General features: G+C 37.6%; 1 protein-coding gene across 8 annotated transcripts in view; it reads right to left on the bottom strand.

Moving 5' to 3' along the window:
• The window catches only part of PREPL (prolyl endopeptidase like), an 18,621-nt gene extending 1,892 nt beyond the window's left edge, over positions 1–16,729 (bottom strand). Inside the window, exons 1-15 of one of the 8 annotated variants that reach the window (XM_032102822.1) lie at positions 16,557–16,683; positions 16,394–16,441; positions 15,955–16,197; positions 13,926–14,123; positions 13,337–13,403; positions 12,480–12,686; positions 10,358–10,481; positions 7,885–8,101; positions 7,130–7,315; positions 5,489–5,692; positions 4,577–4,752; positions 2,982–3,198; positions 2,643–2,792; positions 1,296–1,422; positions 312–418 (exon numbers count right to left, since the gene is read on the bottom strand). In XM_032102822.1, coding sequence (XP_031958713.1) covers positions 312–418; positions 1,296–1,422; positions 2,643–2,792; positions 2,982–3,198; positions 4,577–4,752; positions 5,489–5,692; positions 7,130–7,315; positions 7,885–8,101; positions 10,358–10,481; positions 12,480–12,686; positions 13,337–13,403; positions 13,926–14,123; positions 15,955–16,173 — 2,199 coding nt within the window. In that variant the 5' untranslated portion in view covers positions 16,174–16,197; positions 16,394–16,441; positions 16,557–16,683. The other 7 variants (XM_032102823.1, XM_032102821.1, XM_032102824.1 and 4 more) reach the window with 7 other exon arrangements.

Here is a 16,729-nt window from a genome sequence, read left to right as displayed (position 1 = left end):
GCACATTATAGTGGGAATTGAACACTATTTTGAGGCTATTTCAATAATCTGGCTCTGTCACTGTGTCTTTTATATCTGTGCAAGTATATATATAAAAATATATATAATTATATATAAAGATTGCTGGGGTTTTACATTATATATATATATTTTTATATATTTTTATATAGATATATGTAAAATCAGCAGTTGCTCTAGCAGTTTGTCTTTATACTTTAAACATACATTCAATAACTACTGATGCTGAAGTATCCCATGAGGGGACACATCCCTGCAACACATTATGGACCTGTGCAGTAAAAGGACCATACCTCATTCAGTGAGTGCTCCCAGGATGAATCACAATGACTGCCATTTGCCTGGACATCTAAGATAATATTAGGAATCCAATTTCCTGGAACAATGAAGCTGGTGATCACTTTACATTGAATGAACAAGGGAAAAATTAAGTGGGTATGTGAATTGTATAAGGATAGGTAATTCTGCCTTCTTGTCCTGACAGAATTTCTATTATTCCTTAAGAAAGAGAGCATCATAGAGGGGCTTTCTGAATGAATTATTTGTATTTCTAATAACTCCATATTTGGAAAGTGGTCATCTACTTAGTGTGTTTGTTCTCCCTGAGGCTTTTTGGAAAGACATGCTTTTTTCTTCCTGAACTAAGAGCACAACAACAACTGCAGCACCTGCTTCAATTTCTCAAGCAGGGCAGTTGTGCTGCTCACAGAGACAGGGCATCATGAAATATAGAAAAGGTTATTCAAGACCTCTTTTGGTAATGATGGTAAAAGCCTCTCCCCAGATTAGATGGTACTAAAAATAGTCAGGCTTGAATGTACCTTTTGCTGGAAACTCCCAAAGCTAGGGTTAAGTTTCAGGTATAAAAGCACCTCTGCCTTGGCCTTGTTGTCACTCTAACTTGGACTAAGGACCTGCAGCTGTAGCAAAGTGAGAAAAGTAGGTTTCTGTATAGCAGTAGAAATAAGATTTTTCTCCAAGAGTTGCTGAGAATTGCAGCCTGGCCCTGTCAGCAGCTGGATTCACAGTGTGGGCTCACATCACACTGTCCAATAATTGCCCTATGTGCAGTCCTAGGGAAGAATGAGCCCCACTCACAGGCTCCCAGTCTTTGTTTTTGCATCTCAGAGAGTGTCCTGAGCCTGCTGTGGAGCTGATGATACGGGATTGTGTTTGAATTCATTTAAGGAGGAGTCAATCTCTATGGTGTCTAATTACATGACTGTTAAGATTTTGGTTCAGTTAACTCTATTTATCTGTGACATTCTTATCCTTACCTTTCTTACTCTTTCGGCTGGCATGATCTAGTACAGCCTTCCTGAGTTTCTGAACATACTGTAAGATTCCCATTAGTGGTGTCCGTTCATCGTTTTCATACGCCGTGATAAAAACTGACGGATAACACTGAGATTAAAAACCAAAACCAGTTAAACACTTGACACCCGCTCTTTCTCACAAAGGAACACATTTTTCTCCTACTATACAACTTGTGGGTACAAAAATGCTGTTAGTGAGGATCTTCTTGTTATTTTCTAAGTCCGTGAGAGATTTTTCTCTCTCACAGAAGAGGTAGCAGGGAATGTAAACAACCAAGCCACCTGCAACCTTGGAAAGTCTTGTTTATGGTACAGTAGAAAAATATTCTGACAATGGATGTTTTAGGATTTTAGCCAATCACCCCCAAGGGGTGGCTGGTCCTTTGTCCAATTAGACTATGAAGAAAAAAGTCTATAAAAGAGTTTGTAAAATAATTAAATAAATCAATCTTGCTGCACAATTCCTGCCTGTTGGATCTTCTCCTCCTCCTCCCTATGGCTGTGGGACACGGTGGTATACCTTAGGAACCAGGCCTGTGGTAATACAACTTGTTAGGGTTTATTTTAAAACTCATCTATTACATAATTACTTAGTGTTTTGTAAGAGTTTTATCACTCTAACTGCAAAAAGTATTTTGGTCTGAAAAATGACTTCATAGTAGGGGGATAATCTACTTGCAATGGTAAAGGTTTGATACCTGTCTGCTTGCTGGTAATTGCAAAAAAATGAAAAAATGGAGTAATAATCATGGAATGGTTTACCTTAGAACAATAGTTGAGGTTTATTTTAGCAATCTTTCTGCACAGAAGAAAGTTGATACTTAAAGAGTAAGAATTTTACTTAATGAAGCTGTGCAGCTTCATTAAATGAATGTGCAGCTAACACATTGTCAAATAAAGAGAGATTTCCCTTGAGATGAAAATGTCAATGCTATAGCTCCTCTTCCCTTTCCCTGTTTGTTTTAATACCTCTGGAAAGGTAACTCCTTCCTCCCGTACCAAAGCCTGCAAAACAGTAGAATGACAGAACCACCCCCCCAAAAGAAGGCATTTTGCATGTTGAGATTAGCTATACAATAATCTATTCCTGAAAGTCCTAAAACAAATGCAAGTTTAGAAATCGATGCCATTTAGGAGAAGGCATTAGGTTAATTTCAGTAGTCGCTTGTGACTTCAACTATTGCTAAGATTATTACTGACATAATTTATATTGGAGGTTTTTTTCAGTTTCAGTTATCTACTTTTTGTTTTCTTACAAACCACTACACGTTATGCCTGTGGTATTCTGCACAGAAAGCATAGTTTTACCTGTGGCTTAATATTCTGGTATGGGCAATAGCTTTTGATATACTTCATACATATTTCATCTTCTAATGGATTTCCCCATTCTTCTTGTTCCTCAATTGTCAGTGGGAGATGAGTTTTCATCATTGTATTTAGAACATCTACGAAAGGAGCCTTGGAAATCATTAAAAAGAAAAAAGTTGGCAAATAGGACAAAGGACCTTGAATATCTGAGTCAAGGTGTTCTCAAACAAATGAGGAGAGTGAGCTTAGAACTGGAATGTTTCCAATTCTGAAAGTGGTAGAATGAGGCAGAAAATACAGGTTAATGTTATAATCTGTAGAAGGTCTGCAGCAGCTCACCTGTAAAACCACGGCTCTGATCAGTGCTGGATCAGTGTTGCACAGGGCTCCTGCAAGAACTCCCCCAGCACTGGCAGCTGCCAGTGCTGTGTGTTTGGGCTGAGAAATTCCCAGTTCGTGCAGCAGCATGATGCAAGCCCTGAGGTCATGGAGACCTTTGAGTTTATTACGCTGACATCCATCTCTGTGCCAGCTAAGGCCCTGCTCTCCTCCACCCCTGAAATTTAAAACAATTCAAGTTGGAGTCTCCTCAGAAAACATTACATGGCATAGCTTCAGATAATGAAAGAACAGCAGCCATGGAGTTGCAAATCATAGTTTGCTTTCCCAATTAACTCTTCTCTGTTTTTGCCTTTACCCTTTTTTATGGCTAAAAGAGACAACATGAAGACAAAATAAATCCATTCATGATGATTGGTGAAAATACTAACGGTATAAGGGCACTCTGTACCCTCGTGTGCTTGTGTCCTGGAACCCACGGGAAAAGTAACACTTTAGGAAATGACATTTTCATTGTAGGCAATACAAAATCAGATAATATTATTATCTTTTTCTACAGGAAACTATGAAAATATTGAAAACACTTCCAATACTTCCATTACTAACACTATTACTTATTAAAAACAGTAGAGTAGTATTTCTGAGCTCCACACCAGACTCTCAGGATTTGTCTTCTGCTTAGCTTAAATTCTGAGACTGTTAGAAAGTTGGATTTGGGTTTTTTCCCCCCTAACTTGTGAAATTCAAATGTTACTTGAAATGTTCCATTTTGTAATACAGAATTATAAAAATGGTTTATACTTCTTTCTATGCAACCACAATTCCAAGCCACCTGAAGCTTCCTTTTCTGGTTCCAAGTCTAAAATGGATTATTTGATTAGCCTGCCATCTTTGGATGAAAAATCCATCTTCATGTAGGACCAACTTGCATCTTAAGATACTTAGTGGGGTGTGAGGAAGAACAGCACAATGCTTGCCACCAAGTACAGCAGACTGAATATATTTGCTGAATTTGTTTTGGGACTGGTATTTCCAACAATTACTTATTCCTCCCCTTCCTTTCCCTCCCTGAAGTGATTCTTTTGTTGTCTTCCTTAGCTACTGAGAAAAATTTGAAGTCTATTGTACATTGCAGATGTAGATTTGTAGCTGAACTGCAGACAGAGGATTTAGCCAATAAAAGAACAAGGGTTGCAGGTTAAATGCTTAGCTGTTGCTCTGGAATGTAAGAAGACACAGACTGAGCATTAGCACACAATGCTCTCAGAAGGAGAGGGAGGTAGCATGTCACTGCAATTTGAGCATGTAACTGAAATTTTTCTTGAGCAAAGATGAGACAAGAAGTAACGAGGCTTGAAAAGATTCTAAGTTACATACACCCATCATGTAGATTTAGGAAACCTAAAATGCAGTGTGCTCCTGTGGTTTTCTTCCCTGAGGTAAATTTAAAAACTACTTAAATAAAAGATCTAAGAAGAGATGAATAATTAGGTATAGGCACACAAAATTATTTTGGTACATCTTCAGTTGTACCTGAACAAATACCTGTATATCCTGCAAAATAAAATCTTATTTCCATTTTATATTTGACTTACCTAACATGGCAATATGCTAATATCCAACCCTCTTCAATTAACATCAGCTTCTCTTCTTTAAAGCTCATGTTCAAATCTATGCCATAAGCTCCATATACATGAACTAGAAGTGGTCTCCTGTGTAGTTCTTTAGAATTCTTATTATGAAAAACTGTAATTGGCACCAAAGTTTCATCCTGGAAAAGAAGGAGTAGTTTTACAATAAGGGACATTGCAGAAATCTCAATGACACATGGCAATGAAAACTTCAATTATTTATTTTAAAATGTTTTTTTTTGATTACAGTAATTTTTTTTCACTTAGAATGTACAAAGCACTCTCAAAAAATAAAGCATGAGACTGAACCTCTGCTGTGTGGGTTTACGGATGCAGAGTATAAATTCATTTAAGTGCAACACCTGAGGAGTTTTTAAACTACCAAGGCACCCAAGTCTTCCTCCCCCCTTTAACACCAAGAATGTATGTTATTAACAATACAGTTTACCACTTACCACAATACAAACTCTTTATTAACATCTCCAAATTTTTAAACTCAGGCTGTTAAAACTTTCCTTTCTTGATCTGCACTGTGCAGCTAGTTGTGGGGTGTTCTTTTCAACAACTGGCATCTTTTTCATTTATCATGTGGAGCACAATACCATACATCAACAAGCAATTCTCACTTATGCTAAGACTTTTGACTCATCATGTGCTGTTATCTCCTCTGGAATACCCAGGTTAATGGAAAAAAAAATCACGACTCTTTCTTGTTCTTCTCTATAGCACTGAAGAAAACACCCACTGTTTAGTAACTATAGCACCAACTGCTCTTTACATTTTTTAATCTCTGTTCCCTGCCAAATGCACTTTCTTTAAATGGGTGGGGAGGAAGGAAAGAATAAAAGGAATGGGAAAAAGACTGAAAAATCTTACCTTGCTTTTAGCTAGTAAACGTGTAGTGTGACAATTCGTAATAATTGGTACCTCTTGCACAGCTTGTTCAATGAGACTATTTTCTTTAAATGAATATGCAAAACGCTTAGGGGGGTGTACTGGGGAGGAGAGCTGAAAATAGCAAGTGCTGGTGGTATGTTCAAGATGAGATTCCAATTCAAATTCACAGGCCCACGTAGGTAGCTGAGAAAACATGGCATTTCAAGTGAGACCCTTACACTGCTGCTGTAAATTTTGCTTAGTATGTCCTTCAGAGTAAAAGACTTTGGATATTAACTAATTATTTTCAGTTTGTATGTGGCACAATCTGTATTTCATTTAAATCCAGTAATGAAATAGTCAAAAAAGTAAAAGACTGGTGAATTTTTTCCCTGAGGCCATTGGATGAAGTTGGACAATGAAATAAAAACGAAAAATAAATTCAAATTCGGTTTAAAATGGACATTAGTGCAGATTTTTTAAGAGAAAACATTTGAAATGATTCTGCATTAGTTTTATTTTTTAGATCCTAATTTTCCTTGCATTTCCAGTTCTACTTCAACACGTTATACAGCCAAGTCCATGTCAGCTATTATGCTTTTACTGTGAGTTAGCTCAGTAATGCTAAGCCACTGAAAACCCCTGCCTCTTAACTTTGTTCCTAGTGCCAGCCATTGTGAAGAACAAAACCTTTTCCTGGCACATTCACCCTCAGACACTTACTGTTATTATATTTAAGGTTTTTAACTCTGCTAAGAATGAAAGAAATCAAGATTCATTCTTTGAGAGCAGCAGGGACATAGCCAAACCCTCTGTCAGACCATTACTTACTTGGGTTAGGTTGCTAGAGGCTTCTGAAAGGGCAGCAAAAGTCCAAGTTCTCCTGAGTAACTGCAGGCCCTTTCTGAATAAATAAACTACGACCATTTCAAAAAATGAAGATTTTGGAGACCATACAGTGTACTTTGTTGAAAACCTTTTTCTGTAGCGGTTTCATAAAATGCAGCATTGGCAGCTTGTTGCGATAAACTTGTGAGTTGTTCAGACTGTATTTTTCAGGAAAACAGATCAATTAAATATTTCATCTGAATGGTCTTCAGAAATAATGGATTTGGATTGAGTCACTTTGTTTTTAATCCACAAGTATTTAACAACTAGAGAAGGGAAGCAAATACTTTGCACCAATTGTACTGCAGTATCAACTCTTCCCATTTGTTATGGGACAGTGTTCATACCTGTTTTCTGAACATTAATCTTTTTCCTGTGGGAGGAAATGCCACTGAGTGTAACCAAAACCAGGCCCAGTAAAACTAAGTAGAGTGTTTAGGGAATTCAGTTCTATTTTACATTAGAAATCAGCTGTATTTTGAAGAGCTTGACTATAATCCATTGAAGAAAGGACTGACTCACAGGATAGCTGCTCTTTAACTTTCTAAATGCTGCAATAAGCCACCACATGGAATCCCGAAGAACAGCCACAGGTAATACAATTAGTCATAATGATGAACTTGGCAGTATTAATAGTTTCCAAACCGCTTTTACTTTTGGAATTTATCTTTGCTTTCATTATAATGTTATGTTAAAACCAAATGAAATAATGCTGGAAAAATATTATGCCGCTTAAGCCCAGCTAAAACGTACCTGTATTGACTGAACTAAGTGTGAAACAAAAGAAATCACATTTAAGTAAAGATGACCAGCGTTCTTCAGGAACATAATACAGTCATCACTGAACATCTCAAAGTCTACTAGCTTGGTTTTCTTTTCCAGTGCATAAACTAACTGCCAGTTGTCCTTGCCACTGCAAGCTACTGGTGCCTTCATCAACTGTAAAAAAAATGAACAACTTTGTATTACTAAAATGTAGTAAGAGTTACAAATGAGAGGTACAGACAGGTGATCTCATACAACATGTTTCTTGCAAAAAAATGCTTATCTGTATTTGGGGTGTTTGCCTGTCTAAAACTGGAGATTTTTAAACTCCCTTTACTTAGGCAAAATGGAAGAACAATTCAGTAACATTTGGAGAAGGCCAAGTCTCAAAGATTACTCTAGAGAAGACTGTAATGCAGTAAGTGCTTTCAGCATGGCCAGCACAACTATAGGTGGGATTGATTACATAGACTGAGATCATCAACTTAAATTTTGATATAGGGGAAATGACTGCTAAAGCATAGTAATTTCTTGATGCTGTCAAAGGAGTTAGGATCAAACTGGCATTCTCCAGGTGAGACTCCATGCAGCACTATCAGTCCTTTTAATCCATGCAGCTCTCTCTCTTAAATTATTTCAGTAAGCTGTGAAAAACAGAATTAAAAGCCAACCTTACTATTTCTATATGACCTGCAATAGGTATCTAAATTAATCCTATGAATGTAATTATCAGTCAAAATTGCCTTATATTCTGCAGGTTCTCCATATGTAGTAAGAATGTACAACTGCTCCTTTCTGTGCTCGATGTGGTAAAAGACCCCTGGGGTTCGTGCTTGCACGAGAGCAGGTGACTCAAAGGGATGTGTGCAGTCAACCAGCCAAACTTCTGAGGTTGTCTTGCTGTTGCTGTTGATAGTGAGAAAACGCCTGTCTTTTGTGCAATAAAGGTCTACAAAGAATCTGTAGGGAATAATTAAAAAAAAAAAGAAAGGCGTACATTTTATCAGTATTTTAAAATACATCAGTTGTTTCAGAATCATGGGCTTCCATCTGCAAGGTAAGAAACAGCATTCCTGTAAGCAGACTGGAGAACCTTCAGGCTACTTGGCTCCCAGACCCACTTGTGCTGCATTTTCCATGGGATTTAAAAACCCTCAATCTTATGTGTGAAACCTGAAATCTGCAAGAAAAGCAGTTCAGTTGTTGCCCAACTGAATCTGGGTTTTTGCATTATTGAGCTAGACTGGAAGTTCATTGATGCATACAGGCTTTAAAATTCAGGAAAAATGTAGAACTTTTTATGGAGCTTGTAATTAATAAATGGCATCATGTGGGAACAGCAATAACAAAAGTAGGAGATATTATAAAAATAAATTGATAAAACGTCTATGTGCTACTGACCTAACTTTGTCTGAAGTGAATAAGACAAAAAGTACTATTTAAAAAGAAAAAAGGCACAGAGGCCTATATGAAGCAAAATGGACAGTGTTGCAGTGATAAAGCTGGAAACTAGGAACTGGTTTTGGAACTAAGAAACTAGTAACTACCTACTGGTTTTTAATGCCTTTAAAATCTAGAAACAGAAAGCGAAATGATAACCAGTGGCTGGATGCTAATAGTAGAGAAGTTCAGGCTGAAACTCAGATTCAAATTTCTGTGAGTCATCATAATTAAAAGGAATATCACATCTTGGATCAGAACAGTCTCTTTGCCATTTTGAATCCTTAGGACTAGATGTCTTTAAAAGTAAAACTGTCCAACACAAAGATCCAGATTCCATCAAGAAAATGCAGGGTTGAGTACCATAATCTGCATCATAGAGATCAGATACATGACTGCAATAATGATCTCTTTAGAATTCAGAATATTTGACTGGTGAAGAAAAGGATGCTTTACATAGCATTTTCAGTGCCTTTAATTATTTGCAGGTGGAGGAACTCACTTTTTTTTTGGTACTACTGTTTTTTCTAATTGCACCCTCTTGACATCTTTAGGAGGACAGGCACAGAGGGCGACCTAAAGTCTGCAAGAAAAATCAGCCTCCTGCCTTTCTAATACCCATGAATTTGGCAAGAATGTGGCACTGCATCCAGTAGAGATTCCAAGAGTTCAGCTCTGCTGATCCTGCCTGTGAGAGGGTTGAGCTGAAATGCATGTTACACTTCTCCCCAAGGACTCTGACCTTGATATTACAATTTTTTTAATCTTTGTAGCTTTTTTTTAAGGATGTCAAGAAATTTTCAGCTTCTAAGAAAATATCTGATTGCAACTAGAAGAGCTGGTGAGATGCAGAATAGAACTGCTCAATGGCAATACTAAAGAATGTCTTGTCATCTCCAATGAAGGAGTTCAGCTCTGAGCTGCAATAGCAGATGAACCTTTAGAGTAAGTTTCTAGTAGATTTACTGTAATGACTGTGACCTTCAGAATTATGCCAACAGTTTCCCTGTGGGGAAGTGCCAGGTTTTCCAAAACCATGCATCAAATGCAGCTGGGAAAAAAGGATCTTATTTATTCCATCTCCATTGCAGATTTTTTTCTGTTTTTTTTGTTTCGTTTTGTTTTTTTCCGATGAAAGTATAATTGAAATTTCTTTACTGAATATGTAACTTGAATTAGGAATAATCACAAATATTTATGGAATGCTGTATAAATATGCCACGTGCTACAATGCTGAAAAGCCAGTTCCGCACTCAGTTTAGCAAAGAGCCTTCTTGTCTTCCCGTACCACTGCTTAAAGAAAGGTTATTGAGAGGGTATTCAGTCAACAATAGTTCTGTCTCTTGGAATGTTGTAATGATTTTGCTCATCCATTACCCAGAGCAAGGATTAGCCTGAACTTATGTATTTTTTTAAAAAAGATGTATCAGACATCAATAGCAGAGAAAACAAAATGAAATCCATGGTCTGATTTACCCTGTATGAAACTGTCACACATTTATTAAAGGACACCCTGACCTGAGAGTGACCTTGACATTTATAAACTCAGCTGAACTCATGAGGTAAGAGAGGAAAGTTAAATCTCAGTTGATCACATATCAAAAGGAGAACTGAGCACATTCTCAGGCTGTATAAGGCACTACTGACAGAACACAAAAATGCATTTTACCATTTGAAATATGAAATGGAACACTTTGTTTTCCAAACCAGTTATATTTTACATATAAAATACTCTAACACATGTAAAGGACTTGTTATATTTTAGGTAAGTATTACCTTGCATCTTGTTCTGTATAAACTAACTTAGTATGTTTTTGGTAAGTGAAAGTGGTCATGAACACATTCTGGCATTTAAGGTTCTTCTGAGTTGTATAATACAGAACATCATTTGCAGCCCATTCTGGAAAAAAAAGACAAATGCATATCAAATTCAGAACAGTGTCTAATATTACTGAGAGAAAATGTGAATTCCATGGACACTGGACCTAGTGCTGAAAAAGGTGGGTTGCAGCTGGGATGGAACTGAGGACAGCACTTCTGCATCCTGTGGGGACTGAGGTAAGCACCAAAAGGTTTTTCCATGTTTTCTCTGAATACCACAGAACAAGAGTCTCATAATGTATTGAAAAAAAAGCAAAAAAAAAAGCAAAAAAAAAGCAGAGATCAGTGTTGCAGGGCCCAGTAACAGGAAGTTCTTGACCCTGCGTGGGTTCTGGAGGTAACAGGAAAATAGGAGACATGTGGCTGTTTAAAACAGCAGAGAAACAGAGGTTTACATGGAGTCAGCAAGATAATAAAGACATTATCAGCTCTGCAGTGCTGCATGTGACTGCACTGAAGCCATTTAGATAAAAGATGCATGTGCCCCATGGGTACTGCTGAGATAAAAGTTCTCCAGTTTTCTTTGCTTGTGTATGTGTTCACCAACATAGAAAGGTATAAATACAGGACCCTTGTTATTCTGAAGTTATTCTGATTGATCCAGCCACATTACTACCATCTCTGCTGCTCCTACAGACACCAGAATGTTGTTTAACACACATGCTTTTAAAACCTATTGTATGCTGTCTTAGGCATAAATACTGATTTTCAGTACAAAACCCGAGGAATTATCAACATGAAAATAACACGAACACTTTGCTTTCTGAACAGCAGTGTGGCTCCAAAGTGCACAGGTAGCTGAGGGTTCACTATGAAGACAAGCCTTTAGCGAGGAAATCTAAGTTCTTCTACAGCCTAGCCTATAAAAAGATCAAGGTGTAAATTTTCAGGAACTTCTGTTTGTCTCCCTGCTATTGTATATCACTCAATACTAGCACATAAATTTTGCAAGTGGTTACAAGACCTAATTCTCTTGCTCATGATTGAGGCACCTCTGTGCTTCATGACACCTCTGTACCTCACTCACACCTGACTTTAGAGAATTTACCATTCTGATAGTCATCTTTTGTACTCTTATTATCTGTCACACCTATTTAGGCAACAAGATGTTGGTTTCTTAACAGTACTGATTCTCCTGGATCAACCTAGAGAGATGTTCAAATCAAGTACAGCGTAAAATGTCATTGGCAAATTTCCATGTTTAGTTTTCAACAGGCATTATAATCTTCAGTGTGGAAACAGCACTAAGTTGTTGCTACTTCTCATTTATTTAACAAGGAAGTTATACCCAGAGTTTTATTTTTTTGCCCTGCCCAGGCAAATTGCTTACTGCACTATATATACTTGATGACATCTAGCAATATAATCCAAAGTACAAGATGTGGAACACTGTATACATACTATTATACTCTTTAACATGCTATAAAAGAATGATTTCCCATTCACTTCCACTTACCTCTGCTTCTTTTAACAGCAATGTAAAGCTCTGTAATCTATTCTGAAAGAACTGATTCAAGGCCTGCCTGACTTCATTGGGCTCTGAATTGTGACCCACATCCTGGATTCCAGTTGAAATTCCAGCCAATACTCACTAGTAGGTAATACTTTCACACTTCTCAAACAAAGCTAACTGTGTACAGCTACCAGTGTCTTCAGTTGTAGCTGTAAGGGTTTATCAACTAGAACATTTCTCAAAAAGATCTTTATATGACAGTCATGTCACTATATTTTTAATACAGCATAATGGATTCAATAGAAAAAATTACATGCATGACAGTTCTAACATGTATAAATGCTTTTACAATGAAGGAAAACTTGTATCCAGAAAGCAGTCCCTTTCATGCACAACAGATAACCTGTAATTGTGCAGTGTTAAAGAAATCATAAATAAGAAACAATTCAACACCTATAGGATTAAATGTTGCCTTCATTTTTAAAAAAGAGTATTATTTGTAAACTAAGAAAAATGTTACGTTGAAAGCTTGTGTGATCCACAGGATATTTATAAACAACTTACCAAAGCTAAATACACTTGGAATTACTTTTTCCACAACAGGAAAATTACCAAGTTTCATAATAATGCAGGTTGCCTCTTCAGAATTTTCACTTTTTAAGCTGATGGCCATGTAACTTTGATCTGGTGAAATTCTGATCCGTTGAATAAAGGCATCAGACAAGCCAAGATCTTCAATACTGAATAAAATGTCAGCATTTCCTTCATCTACTACACAGGAAAAAGAGAGAACAAAAAATCCTCTAATTAAGACACTGTCAAAATGAATGGTGATTGTTAATGTCTGTATTTAACAAATCTGCCTCCAATATTCACAAACATTCTACTGGAATTTATCAACACCAAATACCTGTCATGCAAGATATTTGCAAATGCACTTTGTAAAAATAAACAAAAAATTATAGTTCCAAGGAAAAAAGTCCTGTAGTTATTTCTAAAAATATTTCAAAAGTGTAGATCTTGGCTTCTACTAAACGTATTGAATTTTAAAGCTCACGTAGCTAGAGCACAGTTGTTTTTAATAAATAAAATTAGAAATTCTTTTGCCCCCCCGCCTCAGAAATAAAAAAGCATGGATGTTCTTTTCCTTTTTTCAAAATGTTAAGTTAGGGCTCTGAAAAGAAGTGTCTTCTCTCTTTCCTGTCCAGTAACTTGCATTAGTATCAATATATACTATTCTCTAACTCCCTTCACCTTTTCAGATTCAGAATTCTAGAATTATTACTCTATTACAGAATTGTATAAAAGTATTTTTAGGTAAGAAACAGACAAGTTAAGCATTAATGCAAGAAAAGAACACTAAGTGATACATGTACACCTTTTTAAAGAATCCTACCATATTAGGAAGAGAAATCCCTTACCATCATCTGCTTTTGCAAGAAATATGCAGCCATTCTCTTCGAAGTACACATTCTCTCCAAACCTCATCTGTTCAATACAAACAAACATATTTCAAGTCCAGCATACCATTGGACTATTTCCTTTGAATCCCTATATACAGTCATTTTTCTGTACAGCAGAAATGTAACAAATTGTAACAAATGTAACAAAGGACAGAACATATATTCCACACGGAAGAAGGAATTGCACACACCAAAAAGGTTTTTTCAGTAAGGGTACTTAAGCTACCCCTACCTGCTCTAAATTTCACAGAAGGCTAAGATCACCTTCAACTGCTCTTGCAAATTAAAATGTCTTGTATTCTTTATCCAAAAGTCAGATGGTTACTTGATCTTTACTTGCTTTTGCTGATGGAGAAATTAAGGTAAATTCACTGCCATAACAGGTATAAGCTGTTCTAAACACAAACTGTTACTACCCACAATTATTAAAATATTCAAAACTTCTACTATAAAAAAATGAGCAAACCAGCATTTTATAGCAGGAATGGCTTCACTGTCTTTTATTTGTAGCCAGTGGTGGGATATGTTTGTATTGCTTGCCACTTACCCTTGGGCTTCCTGAATTGCGTGTATACATGTTGTGCAATTCTTCCAGTTTTCCTTTGATTCTCTTTGTCACAGCTTTGTATGTTGGTGAAATGTCATTCCAGTTTTCCTGCTCTGATTTCAGAAGGTTCTTGTGCAAGAGGTCTGAAGTTACTCTGGATGTGTTTTGCTTCCTTTTGGAAGGGACTTTTGTTCCTTCCTCCTAAGGAAGGAAAGACAAAAACGGCTACAAGCCAACATCTGAATACACTGAGGCAGTATCTCCTGAGCCACAGGCCCAAAACCACCTTTGCAATATTACAAAAGTACATGCCAATAAAACAAAACCTGCAGTTGGAATATGTTTTATTGTAACTCTTCTTGATCTTCTGGGGAGGCACTGTCAAATGTGCTTTACTTGACACATTTATTGAGGTCTTGTCTTCAAAATTTAGGGTACTATTAATATATGCTCTTAATTGATTGTAAGTAAATATATTTGTTCCAGTTCTACAACTAGGTTTTACTTTTTATGGAATTCTATTATCTTTCCTTCTTTGCAGCTTTCTTTCATAACTTCCTGTCTTTAGAGTGTAATTTCTCATTTCCTTTCCTAGACAACACCACCCAAACCTCTGTCCCTGTACCTAGGAGTCCTTTCAGCTTGTTCAGGTTCTTGCTCCACCTCCTCAGAAGTGTTAATATGAATGTTCATAAGGTGCAGAATGAAGCAGTGAACTGATACGGGTTCTGCAACAATTTTATCAGGAATAAGTTTAAGTATCTGGTTTTCCATGAAATGTGCGACTACTGCTACCTCACTGGAAACAAAGCTGTCTTCTATTGTAAAAGTGTTAAAAGTGTGTTAAAACTGCTAGAACAATGCTACTTCCTCTTGCATGCTCTGAAATCTCACTTGATCAAGTAATAATACAGCTGGTGGTCACAGTGTAGGGATATAGTAAGAGTTACTGTACACCTCCCTGCTTGAGGAAAAACCAGTAATCTAGAAAGGTTTTCAGGATAGTGGAGGATCTCAGTGACAACTGGTGTGCAAACATTTACTCCAAAGCAAGCAGGCACGGCCTCCTTTCAGGTGAAAACCTCATGTTTGTATCCTGGGACCAGTGTCACAGAGCAGTATTTCTGTTAGTGGAGAGCCACCGAGTAAACTGAACCACACATGCTTGGCCATCCAGACCTCCTGTGTTCTCCTTGAAACGTTTGCTTACATTTGAGACACAGACTTAGGAACTCTTTGCTTTATGGTGACAAATAGAAGAGTTACAACAAGATGAATTTTGTGTCACCGCTGAAGAAACACAGTCAATTTGAAACAATTTTAGGATAACCACATATCCATCTGAAAACATGTTTAGGATCAAATAAAGCAAAACATAAATTTTTTGAACAGTACTTATGCATATAAATAAGTTTCCAAGCAGTCATACTTCAGTAAACTTTCATAAAACCTTTAGCAAAATCTGTATTAGAGACAGAAGACTTAAAATTATTTCAGACTGTTTTCTGACTCTGTGCATGATATACAGCCATCCAATTACACAACATTTATTTACAGAAATCAGTGCAAATACCTTTTAATGTATAGTTTAGAAAATGTGAGCACAATTATGAGATGTCAGTATTTTATTTTAATATGATGGAAACCATGGCCTACTGGTTAATACAGAAAAGTCAAGGTTTTTTTGAGCCAGCTCACAGTCTGGTATCATCAGTTTGGACACTTTGCCTCTACACTAACTGATCTCTCCCTGCAGTTTTCTCCTGACACTTAAGTCTGGGAGATACCATTTTTTCCAAAATTACTACAGCAGGAAAATCAACCAAAATGCAGCTTTATGCCAAAACAGCATAGGAAAGCTGAACAACGGTACATGTCTTTGAACATAACTGATATCTTGGACTTTATCCCTCTGCTTCAAATTCTCTGGGAAAAGTGTGCTTCTTCGACACGTGAAAAGTATGACTGGGTCCCTTAACAGATGTGCCAAGGTGGCTGTCGACATTAAGTCTATACTTAAACAGCATACCTTGCAGGAAAAGAATCTGCACGGCAGGATGCTTCCAGGTGGTTCAGTCCTGTGGGTGCATGTACTTTCTGAACAGTCCAGGATGCAGCACTTTATTGGTTTACTTTTACTGTAAGGACACATTGTTTGAGGAAGGTTATGCTTAGAGTAGTACTTGGCACTGAAGCGCAGCCCTTGGAGAAGATTTCGCAGTCCAGCGCAGCACATCCTAACCTTCATTTCTTGATAGCCAACCTGAAATTTCTGAAAATCCCAAACTGCCGATCATTTACACTGTGTGAAATACACATAACGTAAACTGCAGGCTTAAACGTACATACATACATATGAAATATACGTAGTGTAAACTTCCTCTTTCAAAGAAATGCGATTGATTCACTAGGTAAATCAAATGAGAAGAAAATAAGTAAAACTTAGTCTGTTAACAACTGGTACCCACATTTTAACCTGCACGTTCTTGGCGGCCCAAAGTTTAACTCCAGTGAAACTGTGAAGGAGAAGGGGAGATGCAACCGTGTACGTCCAAACGCTGAAGAACAAAACACTGGCAAAGTTTGGGGAAGTCACCCCCCCGCTCCCCCATAATCTAACACCAAACCGACGCTCTCTGCCGAGGGTCCCTGGGCAGCAGGAGCTGAATGCCGTTCGCAGGAGCACCACGTGTCCCGCCGGGGCCGCCGCGGCCCCGCTCCCCGCCAGCGCTGCCCCTCCGCCCGCGGCCCGCGCAAGGACTCGCCGTGGCGCTCGCGCCGCTCCTCCCGCTCCCGCTCCCGCT

The sequence above is a fragment of the Corvus moneduloides genome, chromosome 3 (genome assembly GCF_009650955.1).
Source record: "Corvus moneduloides isolate bCorMon1 chromosome 3, bCorMon1.pri, whole genome shotgun sequence".
Lineage (NCBI taxonomy): Eukaryota > Metazoa > Chordata > Aves > Passeriformes > Corvidae > Corvus > Corvus moneduloides.
This window is presented reverse-complemented; position numbering and strand designations above follow the sequence as displayed.